This window comes from Rosa rugosa, chromosome 1, assembly GCF_958449725.1.
Source record: "Rosa rugosa chromosome 1, drRosRugo1.1, whole genome shotgun sequence".
In the NCBI taxonomy this organism is placed as follows: domain Eukaryota; kingdom Viridiplantae; phylum Streptophyta; class Magnoliopsida; order Rosales; family Rosaceae; genus Rosa; species Rosa rugosa.
In genome coordinates, this window is record NC_084820.1 from 54,718,328 (window position 1) to 54,737,920 (window position 19,593).

Consider the following 19,593-nt stretch of genomic DNA (forward strand, 5'->3'; position numbering starts at 1 on the left):
AAGCATATAATGGCAGCACTTCTAATTTATTCCATGACCTGGTCCACATATGATGTTTGTGCATGATATTGATATATGAGAAGCCATTATTAATATATAGCAATATGAGATTTGTCCAAAGATCGAAGTACATTTTTGGCTATATATGTGGAATATATCTTCTACACATCAGCCAACGATGTAGAGCTACTTAAGTAGATATGTTCGATCATAAAATGAATTGACTGTGGGCAAGTTGAACCGAGAGAAAAAATGTTGTTTGGTAAGGAGGGGCCTTCAATCCGTGGAGCAGTGTGTTGGGCACTAGGATTTTTGGAGGAGTATCATGCTTTTCACCAGCCGTGGGGAGAAAGTGGAAAAGACCACCAACACATTGGCAGTACCCTTCAGCGGATGGTGCCTTCCAAGTTGAGAAGGGAAAGAGTGGCAAAAAGGGTTGTTGTCCGGGATGATGAGGGAATTTGTGTTGGTTAGTTAAGATTCTATGATGATATGTGTAATGCTTTTAACGTGTAGCCCGAGGTTTAGGTTCTACGTTATGGAGAAATTTTTCTGTGCTACGGTCAAACCATGTTAGCATGATCGAGTTAATAAAATATTGACACGTGGTAATATTTATTTAAAATGAGATTACACCTCAAAATTTTAACTAAATTGACGGCCATCTTCTTCTTCCCAACCTGATAGCCACCTCTACGTCTTCACATGTCTGTTCATGAACACAACCCAGATCCAAATGTTTTACCCTATATCTAATTGTATTCCTAAACCCTATGTTAATGACCGGATAATTGTGCTCTATTCATAAAAACCACATTTTTGCCTCTTGATGAATATAATCACTTCATCGATCTGTTTATATTTGCTTAATTCCTTCTTCTTCTTCTTTTTTTCTTTTCTTTTTCTGCCTCTCACTCATCTTGGCACTCGCTAAGTTCATTTTTGTCTCTCTGCAAATAATTAACTTGAAACTTCCTCCTTCCACAAAATTGCAAAACCCCAAAACCGATTTGAATGTTATTCTATATATGAAATCAATATAAGAATAGAAAATCAATGAAGAGGGTACTTTTGGAGAGTTGGGTTTAGATCTGGGAGCATAAAGAAAAGAAAAGATATAAATGAATTTTGTTAGAATTGAAGGTATTGATGGAAGAGTAGAGAAGGCAATGAGATTGAAACTGGTTTTTGGGATAACGGTGTGTAAGTTTGCTGATGAAGTGTAATCTCATTTTAATAAATATTCCCACGTATCAATATTTTATTTACTCGTCAAACCATGTCAGCATGCTGACATGGCTTGATAGTAGCATACAAAAAATTCTCCTATGTTATCCCGCTGTAAAATATATCATCAATACGCTCTGCTGAGTCAATATGCAAAAAAAATGAAAATAATTCTATGTGGCAAGTGAGTCATTGGACCGCAATTAGCAAAAATACGTATGAATTACATCTAATATAGGACATCAATTTTGGACTTGAAATGAATTAACTCATAATAATATGGACATGTTCTGAGCCTCCTAGCGTACGTGACTCGAACAAAAACCTCATTTTCTTTAAAAAGAAAAAATGAATTCACTAACCACACTATCTACGTAATCCAAATTGTATAAATGTATTATGAGGGGTACGGCTCATATATTACTCACGTTGCATAAATGTATTAGGAAGGGTTGATAGAATTGCATCACTACATGAATAATAACTTATAGTACCGATAAAATTTTAGTGGCTTTTTGCTCTTAAGGGTCACTATTATATTTTGGTGTCAAATACCAACACTCCGTCCAACAGCATTGTACAGCGACTATATTGGTGTCAATTGCTTGTATCAATAGTTAACATTATATAAAATATTATTGAAAATCTAAAACTCAAGTATTTTCTTTACGGTTCTTCTGGGGTAGCACCTTCTGCGTAGGGAGGTCCTGGAGATGTTAAGAATAAATTGGGTTGAGAATTTAGCCTGGTTTAGTTCATTTCCTGATAGTGTCATGGTTTCTTGGTTACTTAGTTTCGGTTGCTATCAAAAGCATCTTTACGTCGGATTCTAGTTTCTATGGCTCTTAGCAGTAGCTCATTTTTGACGGGTCCTTCATAGGACGAGTTATTGTGTAATATTTGCCTCTCAGTATTTTCTTTACATTTGTGTGTGTTTATATATATAGACACACACATAACTATTATCTAGTAGATTATAATATATGACAAATCAACTGAAATTTACTGAGCAAATGACCAAGATGACTCGTTAATAATTAGAAGAACACAAATATATATATTTATGGATTATGCATGGTAGAAATTGAAATAAAATTTCCGGAAGAAATGCATCCAATATATTATTTAACTTTGATGACATTGAACATTATTACATGATCAACTATGTGCAATCAGTTGGGTGTTATTGAATTAGCTAGCTGTAAACAACAACATAAAACATATGCAAATAAACACTGCACTAAAAAAGGGAGAATTAATTATTTTTTAGGCAAGGGACTTTTGGTACAGTTGCGTGAGAAGTCCCATTTACATTGCTGCAAGAAGCCCCAACCTCCTCACTGGGAACTGGTGAGGTGATACTCACTTGATTCATCACAATGTTGGCACAACCTATACTTTGGCTGCAATTAAATGTAATTGCTTGCTCGTTCTCAGAAGTTCCATGAAACCCATTGTATGTCACTTCACTCGCCCGTGGGCTACAGCCCACCTCAAATTTTTAAAAAACGTTAATTTGTAGCTTAATTTCAGTTTAAAAAATTAAATATTAAAAAGTAACCCACTCTAAATTTCTAAACTTAGCCCATATATTAATTTTTTTTTTGTCATATGTATGTTATCTCTTTGCTTGAACTATTTTATTGTATTTTTTTTTCTATTCTGCTTTAAAAGGCATACTCGCATAGTCGCATCAAAAACTTGTTTTTTTTGGATAAATTAGGTCAGAAAAAGAGTTAGTTGAGAATTATGATACAGATTCAATAATTAAAGATTTTCGGTTCTATTCAAGAGCGCATGATCAAATATGAATAGTTATGTTTTTTTGTCATAGACTTTTGTTATTGAAATTCTATCAAATGTTTTAATGTTGATTTTTTTGATTAGTTAGTTATTTGATTATTTGATATGTATTTAATATATGGGGTAAGGCTATGGTATGTTAACCTTGAAATCAAGCATATTAAAGTCATAATCCTACTGCTGAAATCATGACTCTCTCTCGAGAGAAATATAGCTGGTTCCTCTCTTTGGCGAGCGGCGGCGACAAAAATTCTTGCTTGCTTCTCTATGGAAGCGGCGATAAATCTCTTCGTTTGCCTCTTTCTTCGGTTAGAGGAGGCGGTTTTGCTGATGTTGGTGGGATTGGTAATGGATTCTTGATCGACCATTTCGGGTGGGGTGTTCCTATTAATGGTGAGGATGGATCTGCTCTTGATCCGTCGATCTATGGCGGCAGCCAAATTCCTCTTGTTGGAAGTGGTGGTGCTCTGTGGCGGGGTTGTGTGCAACAGTATGGCGAATCTGGGCGAGGTGACGACTTCGTCTTCTTCTCCATGTCCTCGCCGTCTTCTGATGGTCCTAGCGGTGCAGATCTCGCGATCAGTGCAGCTGGTTGGCTTTGGCTATTGACGGCAGGGTATATGGTCTTTGATGGTGGAGGCGGTAATTTGTCTTAGGTTGTTGACATTGGGACTGTTCTGGTGACCACTGCCGGTGCTTGTGACGGCGATGGAGGCAGGATAGAAGCCAGCATGTATGGTGGCGGCGGCTGGACTGTGTTTTCATCTAGGTTGTGCCCTAGGTCTTATGGTTGGGCCTGGTATTAGGCTGCTAGGGTTTTTTGGACCCAGGCAGTAATATTGTCTTTAAGGTTTAATGGAGCTTTGGGCCTTCATTCTTTTGTGAATGATGGGCCTATTTACTTCTTGCATTGAGCGGGAGAGATCGATCTCAAAGAAAAGAGAGACCTCGTTATCAATTTATTTTCTTTGGGGCTCTACTTTTCTTTGTTTTGGGCTTAATCCTAAAAGGTGGGTGTGCTAGGAGATTACTAGTTTGTTTGCTCTTTTATTAGGGGTGGCTTTGTAGTAGTTTCTACGAAACGGTTCTTTCTGTCGACCCCAAAGGGGTGGATTGTTTTTGTATTGCTTGCTGAATTATATAATGGGATGACCTCTTTTACTCAAAAAAAATGGTATGTTAACCTTTCTCATACATCAACTATTTTTACCACTATGAAGGCTTATTTTACTACTTTAAGGATTCATTTTACCACTTGAGAATTCATGTAGTAACTAAGAAAATTTACCACTTTAAGGATTCATGTTACCACTTTAAGGACTAATATTATTATTTTGAGGACTCATAATTTGACCACTTTAAGGTAATTATATGCATGTCATACATTAACACATTGTAGAATTTCTATAATATATGATGAGGTTTAATTTAAGGAAGGAATAAAACATGTTACTTGTAGAAGTTATAAAAAAAAAAATTAAAGCATTAGTAAACTTTTATTAAGAAATTTTTTTAGCCCACCCCATTTTAAAATCCTAGCTCCGCCATTGCGTACGGCCGAAGTCTGCATCATGTAAGAAAAGCTTATTTCCTTTAATCTCAGGTTATTCGAGTAGGTAAGGTGAATGAAAAGTTAAATAAAAGTATTTTTGCGTGAAATCATTAGTCATATCTAAGTAGAGTATATGTTTTATCGTCTCAAGCCGAAAAATCTCATGACCATGCTTGCAAATAACTCACCGAAGTTTGGCAGTCATGCTGACCATTACAGTAGAATTGGTCAATAATAATGGGGTTCCTAGTAGTTCTAAGGGCGATTTGTTCAAACGATATCTTTCTAGCATATCCGGAACCACCCTGAAAAATAAAGAGGGTACTTTTAGATAATCTAGCTCAAGAATACTCATGCATACTTCATCAACAATCTTCACGTTTCTTAAATAAAATAAAATTAACGCCTTGTAAGCTACCTGATATGTCTTGATTCTGGCTCCATACATTGTACTAGTGAAACTGCAATTTTGTACGTGTATCTCTTGTACTGTTTCATAACCTCCATTATGGCCTAAGCTTCCAATGCTGTATAAATGTAATTAGCAAGGGTCATGCACTCATGCATATATATACTTTGGTTAATACATGATGATATACTTACCTAATTCCATGACCTGGTCCGCATTGGATGTTGTTAATATTGATATAGAATGACGCATTATTAATGGCGATACAATCATCACCTGGTGTAGTAAAAAATCAAACAAGAAGATGATTATGTACTTAATTACTTGATAATGGAATTGTCTATTTGATTATAATATGGAAAACCAAGTGAAACTAAGAAACTAAATTACCTGTTCCAATATTGCAATCATGAATATTGACATGGCTTGACATAGATATGTCCATTCCATCTGTGTTCGGACTATGCTCAGGTGCCCTAATAGTAAGGTAGGAGATAGTCGCATTGTTGCAAGATTGTATGGAAATATGTGCTTTGGGACTGTCAACATGAGTAAGTCCAACTTAATTGAAGATTATCGCATCGGCGGAAACCTAAAGCCTACAATAACTTTCCAGGATTACACGCAATGTATGATGATGAATTTTTCAGATTTCCAAGTTAACTTTGCTCAACTATAGAACACCAATGAATGATTATCACAAACTGGTACCTTTGGTCGTTCGCATTGCACCTTATTCACCTAGAAATAGTGAACATGTTAGAGCTATATATAAGTACGTAGCTAGAAACCTGAAATATTAATTAACCAAATTGTAGAAGGTTATACGTTCTACATTTTGGTTAATTATCAGAATGTGAATGTGAATGTAAACAAATTAATTTATAATTCTTACATAGTTAAGTTGGTCATATTTTGTCCACCAAGAGGAACCTTGGCCATTGATTTCTCCTGATCCACTAACGATGAGGTTGGTCACCTGTGAGAAGGCTAGCCAAGGGTTTGCACACTCTTTCCATGCATCTGGACTGGGTGCCACAATTTTTCCCGAAATCTACAATGTGGAAGTTTTATAATGTATTAATACATTTGATAATTAAGCGACAAAAAATAAAACAAAAGTCTTATTAATATTGAAAATTTCTATTAGGTTCTTAATTGATCACATCTACGAGTTATATCAACCGTTAAATCTACTTTGTTTCCAAATCTAACATCCTCCCATAATGGCCATCGTAATAAAATTTAAGTTTCATCTTTTAGGTTTAATTAACTCTTGCTTTTTAAATCTTGCTTACAGCCTTATATCATTAATCATTTCAATTATATTTGCTCGGTCTATCAACATGAAAACAGTTCTCCAGTTTTATCCGTTACTTGGTTTCTTACCTCAACATGAATGGAGCTGGACTGGCAAGGACCTGAGAATTTGGTAGGTTGAAGTAAAAATGTCATCTCCCCTGGTATTACAAGTCTTGGTGCCCCTTTATCTAGACATACGGCGTTCCATGCTTTCAAGAAAGCCTTAGTTTCATGCAAATTAACAATAATTTAACAAAATTGTTTCATGTAAAATCAATAAGACTATCACAAAGGGTAAGTAGAAAAAGAAAAAAGAAAAAAGAAAATAGAGAATTACTTCAGGGGAAATTCTACGATACCTGTATGTATGTGATACATTCATTTACAGATCTGACAACAATTTTGTTGTCATCATGTGGTAAATAGAGTTATTTTTTGGGTAATTTTAGTTCTATTACAGGTAATTACTCCACCTACGATATTTTTACAAGTTTATGAACAAATTGTTGTCGATGTAGTAACTTGGTTCAATTATATGTAAATGTGTAAAACAAATGTGATAACTTTGTTGTTAATGTTGTAAATTTGGTTCAACTAAATTGTAATTTTGGTTCAATTAGATGTAAATGAGTGTATGATAAACATCCAAGTACTCTAGACAACCCCTTACTTCGATCAGAATCATCTCTTTGGCCATCTCCAACCGCACCATGGTCGAGTACATTATAAGTCGTTTGGCCATAACCAATTCTAAAATCTGATGAAGCAAGAATGCAAAATAACAAACAGCTAACAAGTACACTACTCATGCTTGAAAATTTGTATGCGGCTATAGGAATTGTTGATGAGGTTGATACATAATGCAAACTCAAACCCTTGTTTATATATGCAATTAGCATTAGGTGAAATGAATATGTATCTAAATTTTAATCGGATTACGATACTATGAAATCTGATTTATTACCTAATATCGTGATGACTCTGTAATCCTGAATTCTTTTTTCTCTTTAATTAGCGTGGTCGGATATCCATTTTAATCAGCCTCTAGTAATTGTTAACTTTCCATACCATGAGCGAATTTAGATTTTTTCCTAACTACTCGATCAGTGTCTTCTTAGTTAATGGATTTTCATTTTTTCATTTTTATCTAAAGATCGAAATGTAGATATGTTACTAAAAATAGGAAGAAGAAAAAGATGCACTCAAACAAAGGGTAAGAAATCTCGAAGGCAAAAGCATAAGGCTCTATCTAGTAATGAGGTTACTCACTCTGTTCGGATTATTAAATGCAATGCGACTAATGAACCAAGTGAGATTGTTCTGTTAGAGACCCTTACCGAATGTGGCAAATGACGGTAACGTCGATGCGCCTCCTGTGCTTATGGAACCACTTTTGTCTACGCTGGTGAACGTGGATAGCGAGGTTCCTCCTACCACCTAGACACACAGGTTTAATGGATTGCCTTGTCATGATAGGGTTGAAAACAAACGAGCTAGTTATAAACATTGCTCTATTGAACATGTATACTGCAGAGAAACCATTATCTCAGGCTGAGCTAGAGATTATGTTTGTTTCTGCTTTTCTGGAGAAGAGTGATGAAGCTTCAAATGATGATATATAGGTTTAGTGACCGAGTTCTATCCGACGGCCTACAAAACCAATATGTGTTAAAAAAAATGGGAACCTAAACGATAAGCCTCACCAAAAGTTCTGTACACAGTAGCTTGATGTTTGATAGTTCCCAGCTTTGTAGTTGCAGGCTTGCAGAGTCGCGCGCGCGCACACACACACTACCAATTCAATCAAATGATGTTTACAACGAGCCGTTTAGGGTTTATCGTACCTACAATGAGCAGTAGCAGAATGCATGGGCCATCCTTGTCTTCTGGCAAGTTCTATCTTTCTCTTTCCTATGTCTCACTCTTTAGGCACCATCCCAGAATCAACCAGGTAAAACCCCGGCTTCCATGATTCATCATACTTCATCCTCTCATTTACAGTTCCATCATCTTTTAAAATGTTCGATCGGCAACTTCCAATAGTTTATTTGAAAACTGGCTTCTTTTTTTTGGCAAAATTTCTTTTTGGACATTTTTTTTTTTTAAATTAAATAGAGGATTAGGCGATATTAGTTCCTCTGCGACAGCCGATTTGGGGTGACTGGCACCCACCCACAATCCCGAAAGAAAGGGGGCCATCGCAACCGGGAACCCACCGCCCATCCCTCTATTTTATTTTATTTAAACAAGGAAAAGAAAACACAAGAAGAGAGAGGGGGACAAGAACCAAAACCTCTCTGAAAACAAAATGAAATAAAGTACTCAAAGTGAGCACTGAGCTAAAATAGTTACAAACTAATGAATAGAGCAATCATGTAGCAGAAACCACCGTTGCATGAAATCTATCAAGCACTTCAAAATTAGCTAATACGGAAATTCGGTAACCCTTGCAGATTGTGAACAAAGGCAGCTGATGCACAAGGAGGGCAAGAGTCCCACCAATAATGCCCCTCATGATCCACCCCATAGTTAGCTAAGCAATCAGCCACTTGATTCCCTTCTCGATAAATATGTGAAAACTGAATCTGCATAGAGGAGAGAATGATACAACAATTGACCCAATCAACACTTAGACGCCAAGGGACTAAGTAATTTTTATTGGCAAGAAAGTGAATTGCTACCGCTGAATCACACTCAATCCAGAGAGAAGTCCATCCTTTTCCTGATGCTATTGAAACTGCATGAATAATGGCTTGAAGCTCTGCTTCTAGGGCAGTAGCAATACCCAAGGAACCAGCAAAACAACCCATACAATTACCCAAGTGATCACGAAAAATACCTCCATAGCCCGCGAGTCCTGGCGTCCCACGAGCAGCACCATCTGTATTAACCTTTAATTGAAAAGCACAAGGAGCATGCCAATTTACCTCATGAATTTGATGAGATCTTGAGGCTCTACCGCTGATTCTAAGAGCACTGAAAATACAAAGCTCATCTACTGAGTTACGCATAATTCCTAAACCCCAATAATCAACCTCTCGAATTTGCTGCTTGATAGAGCGAATCAAATAATCAGTAGTTAAGCGACGCGCATCAAAACGGATAGAATTTCTAGCCTCCCAAAGAGAGTAGAAGCCAGCTCCCATCATTCCTCACCATAGCAATTGCAATTGAGTACCAAAACCATGTTGCAGTGGGTAAGAGAAGAAATCATATATATCCAGGAAATGAATACTGACTTTAAACCAAGATAAAACTGCAGACCATACCTTCATAGAGAAAGAGCACTCAAAAAAAAGGTGGTGGGCCGTCTCAGCAGATGCATGACAGAGAGAGCACATAGAAGCAAAAGAAAAGCCTCGCTGAAGTAAGAGATCATCTGTTAAAAGCTTACCATGAAGAAATTTCCATAAAGTAACAGAGTTTCGAGGACGAAAGCATTGACGCCAAACCCATCTATCCCAAAGAACAATTGCCTGTTTACTCCTCTTGAACTCATAGGCTATAGATAAAGATAAACTCCCATCAGAAGAATCCAACCACACCAGCTTATCCTCCATGTCTGAATAAGGAAGTCTAACAGCTGAAATTTCTGACCAAAGTGCAGAAAGATCAGCAATCAAATTTGTAGAGCAATACCAAGAGCCATCTCTGATGAAATCAGAAACTTTGGCACATAATAATTTGCCAAGCTGATGCACAATACCCAATCTATCAACAACTGAACCATTAAGCCAATTACCATGCCAAAAATCAATTGATCGACCATTGCCCACTAACCATTTAGAGTTGTAGAAAATATCCATAAACAAGGGTCGCATGCCAGGCCAAATAGATGATTTTTTATAGTAAGAACATGGCTGACCTGAACGTTGAAGAAATCGAGCAGGAAAAAAAGCAGCCGCTGGTGTAGACTTAGTTAAGAAATCCCAAATTTTTTTTTAGGAGGAAAGCCTTATTAAGAGCCATAATATTACGAACTCCAAGACCACCCTCCTTCAATGGAGCACAACACTTTTTCCAAGAGACTGGATAATAGGCTCTAGAAGACACATTGCCGGTCCAAATAAAATTCCTCATCCAATTTCGAACTTGTTGCAATACAGTCCTTGGCCAAGCATAAATTGTGAAACTATGGGAAAGCATACTAACCACCACAGAATTGACCAGAGTTACCCGTCCTGCCATGGAAAGAGAATGCCCTCTCCAATTAGACATAGCATTACGAATTCGATCAGCCAAGACTTGGAAGTAAATTCGCTTTGGACGGCCAACAAAAATTGGCACACCAAGGTACATGAAAGGCAATTTACCCACTGAAACACCCAACCAAGAATATATTAGAGTACGACGATGAAGAGCTGACTTCCCCAAATAAACATGAGACTTGGTTTTGTTCACCAATTGACCCGAGTTGAGTCCGTACTCCTCAAAGAAAGCCATAAGATTTAGTAGGCTTCTTTTATCTCCCTTACAAAAAACCATTATATCATCAGCAAATAAAACATGAGAATGGACTTTCACAGCACGAGGAGAGGATATAGCTTGGACATGCCCCATATCAACCAAACGCAAGATACCACGGCTAAGAACCTCTTCAGCAAGGCAAAAAAGAAGAGGAGACAGTGGATCACCTTGTCGAACTCCACGGCTACAACTAAAAAATCCCACTGGAGAGCCATTAAATAAGATAGAGAGCCGAGCTGAAGCCAATATAGAACTAATCCATTCCACAAAAGTTGCATGAAAACCAAAAGCATTAAGAACCCTTCGAAGGAAGTCCCAATTCAGAGTATCAAAGGCCTTTGCTACATCAAACTTAATGGCAACATTCCCGCCACGACATTTATTATCCAACAAGTTAACACACTCAGAAATCAGAAAAATGCAATCAGAGATTTGTCTTCCTTTCAAAAAAGCAAATTGATTCGGCAATATAATCCTGGAAGCAATAGGAGCAAGACGGTCTGCCAGTATGCGAGTAATAATTTTAAAAGAAAAATTAGCCATAGCAATGGGCCGAAATTGAGTGATAACATCAGCTTCTTTGAACCTTTGGAATAAGCGCCACAAAGCTGGAATTTAGATTAGGCAGTATATAACCTGACTGAAAGAAAGATCTAACAGCACGGACCACATCCAACCCAACTACATCCCAACAAGCCTGAAAAAAGTGACCAGAATAACCATCCGGACCTGGGGCACTATCAGCATTCATGGAAAATACAACATTTTTGACATCTTCAGCAGAAGGAATAGCAAGTAATTAAAGAGCCATTTTCTGAATCTGAAACCAGTGAAGGAATAATATTTTCAACCAAACCTGTATCAGCAATATTTCCATCATCTGAAAAGGCACTTGTAAAATGCTGAACAACATGATCACGCAAAATATTAACATCATCCACCAAGTCATTCCCAATGCGAAGAGAAGTGATAGAGGAGCGTGCTCTCCGAATTTTTGCCAAAGTATGGAAATAGCCAGTATTTCTGTCACCTTCCCTAGCCCATCTCACCCTTGCCTTCTCCGCCCAGAATTTTTCCTGAACCAATAAAGCATGTGATAAAGCATCCTGGGCTAAAAGCTCCTCAACACGACGCACTTCAGTAAACCCATCAAGAGATATGGCTAGTTGAATTTTTTCAAGAGCAGCGCGTGCACTATCCACAGCAGTATGAACATTACCGAAGACATTAACATTCCACTCCTTCAGAATAGGTTTTAAAAGCTTAAGCTTCCTTTGTAGAATAAACATAGGACAACCACATACCACAAAAGATTGCCATGCTACTTGAACAATTTTAAGAAAATCTGAGTGCCCCAACCAAAGCTTCTGAAAACGGAATGGAATTGGACCTTGTGCAATGTATTTGGTGAATGAAATCAAGAGAGGATTATGATCAGAAGAGTGCCGAACCAAAGTGGAACAACTAGTCATCGGCCAATAGTCTAACCATGGAATAGAACAAAAGCACCTGCCCAACAACATTTCAATATGTGAGCTAACTCCTCGACCATTTGTCCATGTAAACGGTGACCCTTTAAGATCAATTTGTGTCAAATGACACACATCCACCATATGCTGAAAGTCATCACAAGAAACACGAGTAGGTAGTCTACCACCCGTCTTTTCATGGGCTCCTAAAATCGCATTGAAATCACCAACTAATAGCAAAGGACCCGAGAAGCTTGTCTTTATTTGCTCAATTGCAGACCATAAAGGACGACGTGCCACACTAGTTGTTGCCGCATAGACAAATATCAGACCATGAGCAATACCACCAACAGAAAACTGCACAAACATATGTTGACTAGAAGAAGATATCATAGTAGGAGAGGGGATGTTTGTTGAATGAAAAACTCAAATATTAGGAAATAACTGACCTCTATCATTGACACCGACCAATTGCATACCAATGGATCTCCAAAAAGAATCAGGAATACGTGTCAAAGATGTCATTGGTTCCGATAAACAAAGGAAATCAGGGGAGTGCTTTCTAATCAAACTACGAAGAGCAGTTCTTGTAGGAGCATTAGCTAATCCCCGAATATTCCAAAAAATAATCTTCATAAATTAAGCTTATGAGGAAGACCCCTATTTCTTGCGGGGTAACGATCCACAGTGCCCTCTTCTGGCTGCTTTTCCTCTCTTTGCTGTTTGCGGAGTCTCTTTTTCTGCCCTTTAGAAAGAACAAGGGTCATATTCTTAAGGCCTGTATCACCCCCCATCATAGAATTCACTGCTTGCATTTCAAATTGCCCCCTAGGAGGGGTTCCATCAATACCAGTTGTGCATTGGTCTTCCTCAGTTAAGTCATGGCCACTAGTTTTCCCTTTGGTCAACTCACCTGCTGCATTTTCCAGAGAAAAATGCTCCTCAAGAACTTGTTCAGTCGTTTCCGAGGAGCTCAAGTCATCCTTCCTTGCATTAGCAACTTCAATATTTGCTTCCAATGGCTCCTCTATTACTCGCTGGGCAATAGTCTCCATTTCATCCAAAGCCGCCTCTTCAATAACGGTTTGTGCAAACTGAGCAATTTCTACCAATTCCCTTTCAGAAGATTAGACCCTAGGAGAGTCGTCATCAATTGTCAGAGTTGGAGCAGCATGTTGATCCTTTGTAACAATTTCATTGGTCATATTTGGTGGAGAAGCATAGACCATTTGCATATCATGCCTAATATCAGAAGTGACCACATTACGCTTTACTTCTTCATTGGAAGAACGCGAAACCGCTCTATACTCTTGACGCACAACTTTTTGATTATTCTTGTCATGCTGGGAGCGAGTCTTAGGCTCCTGCTTTTGCAAATGTCTGCAGCGGCCCACGGAGTGACCAATGACCCCGCAATTTGAACACTTATCTGGCAGATTTTCATACCAAATCCCCACTGGAAAACAAAAGTTCTCACGTTCAACCATAATCGAAGAAGGGAGATCAGTAGCCAGATCCACATCAACTAAGACACGAGCATAGTAACCAAATTGACGTTCCTTTGTCGCCCGGTCAAGTTGTAGAGGAGTACCCACACCCCGGGCAATCTCCATAAGGAGGTGAGGATGCCAATAGTCTTGGCTCAAACCCGAAATTTGAATCCAAACCTGTGCATGAGTTTGGGGCATGACATCCCCTGGCTTGAAGTCAGGCTTCCATTCAGAGAGACAAAAGATACCACTGGCAAGAGTGCAAGTACCCCCTCCCCAGATACGACGCATGTCCTCTTCAGTGCTAAAGTTGGACATTTAACTGCCACTCTTTTATATCTCTTCTGCTTACTCTGGAGATGCAAACGAAGAGTTTGACAGAGACGATACAACTTTGTTTGACCCTCATAAAACCATCTCTACTGCCTTCTAAGTTCTAAGGATGTCCGTATCGCACCAGAAGCTAGAGACATTAACAAGTGGTGATGAGGAAGAGGATAAGATCCTCGAATATATGGAGCAGAGATCATGCATATGCCAGAGAAACATACATATATGTTCAGAATCTTGTATCTATAACATTTCTACTTCTGTCCTTGTGTAGTTGGTTATTTGGTTCTTAAATTGTGCACTTTAAGACCATCTCCAACAGATGGGTCTTTTGCCATCTGGACACCCAACGGGTATTTTTGACCGACCAAACCATTCTCCAACAGATGTGCTTTTTACACGTGGATTTGACATCCGCCTCTCCTCTGTCAAAAATGACAGAAACCATTGAAGCTGTCTTTTAATTTTTTATTGTTTCTTTCTCTCACTCTCTCTCACACTCTCTTTCCTTTTCACGGCTTTCTTCCTCTCCTCTCACCAGAACTTCAAGCTTCCATTAAAAAATCACCCAGAACTTCAAGCTTCAATCTTCCTCTTCTCAAGATTCTTTTCTCTTCTTAGGATCATGGATCAAGAGAATTCAGCTTCATCTTCAGATGGTGCAGATGAGAAATTTTGGGATCTTGCCAATTCATCATCAGACGAAGACTTGATGAATCTACAGATTGAAGCTCTACAAGAGAAGGGGAGAAGAAGACGTCGGGGCTCAATTCCTGGTCGCATATATAAAAATAGACAACGACTGCAAGGCCACGAAACACTGTTCAAAGATTATTTTGTAGAAAATCATGTTCATGAAGAAGGTGTATTTCGGAGAAGGTTTCGGATGCATCGAGCTCTTTTTCTTCGAATTCTAGCTGCAGTAGAAGCTCATGACTCATATTTTGTTCAAAAAAGGGACTCAGCAGGACGTCTTGGGCTATCATCTCTACAAAAAGTTACCGCTGCAATGAGGATGCTTGCGTATGGAATTGGGGCAGATGCTGTGGATGACTATCTTAGAATCGGTGAAAGCACTGCAATTGAAGCTATGAAAAGGTTTGTCCAAGCTGTTATCTCTGTATTTGGAGCTGAATACTTAAGAAAGCCAACTTCTGATGATATTTCCAGATTGCTATTGATTGGTGAGAGTCGTGGATTTCCTGGAATGCTTGGCAGTATCGATTGTATGCACTGGAAGTGGAAGAATTGTCCGGTTGCATGGAAAGGTATGTTTTCTCGTGGAGATCATCGTGAACCTTCATTGATTCTTGAAGCTGTTACTTCACACGATCTTTGGATATGACATTCTTTTTTTGGATTACCAGGTTCTTATAATGATATTAATGTCTTAAAGCATTCGCCTTTATTTGCTGACCTCCGTGAAGGTCGAGCCCCTCCAGTCACTTATAAGATCAATGATCATGAATACACAATGGGATATTATCTAGCCGATGACATATATCCTTCGTGGGCTACTTTTGTCAAAACCATTCCATGTCCACAAGGAGAGAAAGCAAAGAATTTTGCAAAAGCTCAAGAGGGATGTCGGAAAGATGTAGAACAAGCATTTGGAGTGCTGCAAGCACGTTTTGCAATTGTTCGTGGACCGGCTCGTTGTTGGGATCGTGAAACACTTCAAAAGATCATGAAAGCATGTGTTATAATGCACAACATGATTATTGAAGATGAACGAGTTGAGCGTATTGCACACGATGATCTTGAAACTCTTGCAAGGCAATATGCTGAACCAGATATGGAAATTGATGATTTTCTTGTTTCACATAATCACACAATAGAGTTTGAGGAGTTTATCAGCAATCATTTGCGAATTCGTGACAGGGGAACACATACTATGCTCCAAGCAGATCTAGTTGAGCACTTGTGGCAACATCACTTGGCTAATATCAGTAAGTACATATTGTTTCTGGTAGTTTTGGGGCACTTTGTGTTTGGTGGTTACAGATATAATGATATTTATGTTGGAGCTTGTTTTCAAGATATAATGACATAGTGGTCTATTTGTATATTTTGTACTTGACTCTGAGAATGACTCATTTACTTTTATATTGGCATAGATAATTGAGGCAGTGGAGTGAGAGGCGAAGTCAAACAATTTATGGTGAAACTGCGTTCCTTCATTTTGTTGTGAGCAGCTGGTTGTTAACAGTCTGATTAGGTGAGAAATTACTCAACTTGCTTTCATTTCCAGTTGTTTGGTTGTGAGAAATTGAGTTGTTTAAAATGTGAAATGAGATTTGTGTTCTGGCTTTCCTTCCCATATATTACGGCAGGAATTATGCAGATGAGTTAAATGCATTTTTCTGTTTTGATTTTTTAGATTTTGTGTTGTTTTCTGTTGTGCAGACTGATAAATGCTACTTGTGTTAATAAATGCAAAAGAGTTAATAGAGTTAGCTACCAAATGTAAATGAAATGTACTTAAGAGATATGGAAGCCTTTTGATTGTTTTCTCTGTTCATAAAATGGAACAGTTTGTTGTTGTGCATTAAATAGGTTTCAGCTTTCTCTGTTAGAAAAATGGAAAATAAAGCTGTTTGGTTGTGCATTAAATCAGTTTCTATTGCTTTGTCTGTGAGCAAAATGGAAACGACAGTCCGATGTGATTTAAAGCATGTTTCTTTTACTTTCTCTGTGTGCAAAATGGATTCAATAGTTGTTGTGCATTAAATAGGTTTATATTGCTTAAGCTGTATGCAAAATGGAACAGAAAGTTGATGAAATGCAGTTTATTAACTTAATGGTAATAAAAGAATACATGTGTGTTCTGAAACTGCAGATTGTGTTGCTTTCTCTGTGGCTATTTACTTTCAGTACAAGTTTGATGTCATTAGTAGATGCTGCTGGTTGCTATATGATTTTTTAGTTTGTATGAAGGAACATGTTTTCAAGGACAAGTCTTCATGTCTCATAGAGATAACCAACGTGAGTTTTCCAACTCATGAGCTCAGAGAGATAAAAGAATGTTTATTTTGTTTTTGTTAAGACTGAATGGTAATAAGTTATTTCCCTTAGAGGGTTGGTTCTTGTATACATGTGTGTCTGTGTGTAGCTTGTTCTAAAGCAATTAGTCCTTTATCCAGGACAGGGAGAACCTTATATAAGCTAGGTGGGTTGGGAGGTTGTTTCAGTGTCTTTACATATCTAGTTTATTTACTCCAGATACCTGTGTGATATACATATCTGAGGTGGTACTTGGCAGTGTATTTTAAGTATCTCCATCAGCTCATGCCATGCCACATACTTTTGTTAATTCCCAACCTTTTCTGTTTTGCTTACTTGAAATTCTAATATGTTTAAGTTCATTATACAGCATAAGTTTCAATTGAGTTTTCTTTTCAGCAGCCAAAGAAAGGGTAAAACAAATTTAATGCATATGATTAACACCCGTATATGCCTAATTCTGGTGGTTAAGATGGCAGAAGAGAATGATAAAGAACCGGGAATCTGCTGCTCGTTCACGTGCAAGGAAACAGGTCTAGTTTTTATTCTTTTATTGTTGATCTTAGATTCCACCTGTGCTTTTCTTTTGTTACTTTTATCTGAAAAGAGAGAGTTGCAACAGGCTTATACAAATGAACTGGAGAACAAAGTTTCACGTCTGGAGGAGGAAAATGAAAGGCTAAGGAAGCAAAAGGTTGGGGTTTCTTTCTATATGATATCTTTTTGGTATTTCATTCATTTTGCTTCTTCAATACACGTTGATTATTAAATGGATAGTTGTAGTTGGCTCCACTACTACTACAATCAGTACATTTTGTTTTCTTCAAAGAAAGAGATAGCTTTAGTTGGTTGTCTGTTAGTTCAGACACAAGCTCTTTGCAAGTGATATTGGGACACATACGCACAAACACCATTCACATGATCTCATGACCATTAGAAATTGTGGTTTGGCTTTTGGGTTAATATTTTCTTGATTTGACTGATTAATATGACAATTAGGGTCGCTGATTCTGGAACAATAGCGATATAGAACAATGCATATTTGTTTTACTTGTTAATGTGGCTAGCTAGAGTTGATAAAGTCACGGTTTTGGGTGATGGAATGTGGGAAAGCATGTGTGTCTGTTTGTTGTTAGTGAGAAAATTGTTTAGTAAGGAATATGGATGCCCATTATGCATCATCCAAACAATCACGCAGTACAGAAGGAATAAAGAAAGCATGATTTCTTATTTGACTTCTGTTGCAAAGTTGCCATTTCATCCAGCAGTAGACCACTAACACACTCTTGTGATACCCAATTAACTGTGAAAGGGACAAATATAGCCCCAAATATGGTTCATACCAACCTTCATTCATTTGCAATTATTTGGCCAAAATTTGTCTGCTATATTTTAAAGTAATATTATTCTGCACATTCATTTTGTATTGAATGTGTTCAATTTGAATAAGTTACCTTCTTTCCAATACTTTTGTCTTTAGGAAGTATATCTGCCACATTTTTCTTCTATTGTATCTACGAATGATTCTAACATTCTAAGTTTGATCTCTTTATGTAGACGCGTTGTTGGGAATTAAGGATTTATTCCTTAAGCATCCAGAAGAGATGAACCACTATCAGTTAAGTTACAGTTCAATTTGCTGTCATGTTGCATTGTGGTAAGACATTCAATGCTGCTGAGCTTGGTGAAGACAGAATAGACTATAAACTACATGTGGCTAATAAAGTTGATGTGGACTTGTGCAGACTTCTTCTTTAAATTGATGAGGACTTGTGCAGACTTCTCTTTAAATGAAAGGGGACTTGTGCAGACTTCTCTTTAAATGAAAGGGGACTTGTGCAGACTTCTCTTTAAATGAAAGGGGACTTGTGCAGACTTCTTCTTTAATTGAAAGAGGACTTGTGCAGACTACTTGGTCTTGTAATATGCAGCATGAGTCTGTATGGAGGTCATGAAAGCCTTCTAGATTTTTTTGTTTGGATCAGTTCGTTGGTTTCCAGCGGTGCACTTGATGTTTATGTTCAAAAGCTGTTTATGTTTCGATTATATGTATTCCCATATCTCAAATGTCTCATAATCTCAATTGCATCTCAATTGATTTACAAGAAACAAAAAAAAGGAAAAACAACATAAATAGAATTTTATATATTAAAGTAATATTCAAATTTGACATAGCCATTGGAGCTTAAAGGATGTCAAAATGTTGTTATGTCAAATTTGCCATGTCATATGTCAAATTCAAATTTGACCCAAACCAAAAGAAAAGGCCATTGGAGATGCTTACAAGTTACAAGTAGTGAAGGATGCAAAAATTATTTTTTTCTTTTTTATTGTGATAAAATTGTAATTAAGTTCTGGGAAAATTAATTTTTTCTTTTCTAAGAAAAGAAAATACATTAAAGAGAAGATCCTCTAGTGATCTTTTACATCATAGCATCAAAAACAACCAAAGGCATTATAGAAGGAAGATAATTAGTAAACTGAATACGATTTTGCGAATATGACTTGCCTAAATTTGTAAAGGAAATAGCAACCATATTT

At 37.6% G+C, this 19,593-nt stretch overlaps 4 protein-coding genes across 5 annotated transcripts; 2 read left to right on the top strand and 2 right to left on the bottom strand.

Annotated features, from left to right (window-relative positions):
* Positions 1-2,399: 2,399 nt before the first annotated feature.
* On the bottom strand, positions 2,400-7,102 carry LOC133730711 (probable polygalacturonase At3g15720). The gene is given in 11 exon segments (XM_062158253.1): positions 2,400-2,426; positions 2,540-2,719; positions 4,771-4,887; positions 5,001-5,109; positions 5,186-5,267; positions 5,382-5,550; positions 5,552-5,590; positions 5,703-5,732; positions 5,887-6,045; positions 6,381-6,521; positions 6,974-7,102. Coding segments are annotated over 11 exon segments (1,182 nt in total).
* Positions 7,103-9,260: 2,158 nt separating this feature from the next.
* Positions 9,261-12,687, bottom strand: LOC133730715 (uncharacterized). The gene is made up of 6 exons (XM_062158256.1): positions 12,679-12,687; positions 11,617-12,586; positions 11,397-11,534; positions 10,470-11,260; positions 9,746-9,985; positions 9,261-9,269 (listed from the first exon to the last, which is right to left on the bottom strand). Exons 1-6 carry the CDS (start codon positions 12,685-12,687, stop codon positions 9,261-9,263), a joined length of 2,157 nt encoding a protein of 718 aa, XP_062014240.1.
* Positions 12,688-14,356: 1,669 nt separating this feature from the next.
* On the top strand, positions 14,357-16,251 carry LOC133741655 (uncharacterized). Of its 2 annotated transcripts, XM_062169434.1 has the most exons (3): positions 14,357-15,147; positions 15,220-15,998; positions 16,167-16,251. In XM_062169434.1, the coding sequence occupies exons 1-2, from the start codon at positions 14,675-14,677 to the stop codon at positions 15,392-15,394; spliced, it is 648 nt and encodes a 215-aa protein (XP_062025418.1). In that variant the 5' UTR covers positions 14,357-14,674; the 3' UTR covers positions 15,395-15,998; positions 16,167-16,251. The 2 variants fall into 2 exon arrangements, with proteins under 2 accessions (XP_062025418.1, XP_062025417.1); XM_062169433.1 differs by having other exon boundaries at positions 14,357-15,998.
* Positions 15,524-16,102, top strand: LOC133730721 (uncharacterized). The gene has a single exon (XM_062158262.1). The coding sequence runs from the start codon at positions 15,524-15,526 to the stop codon at positions 16,100-16,102; it is 579 nt and encodes a 192-aa protein (XP_062014246.1).
* Positions 16,252-19,593: the final 3,342 nt, after the last annotated feature.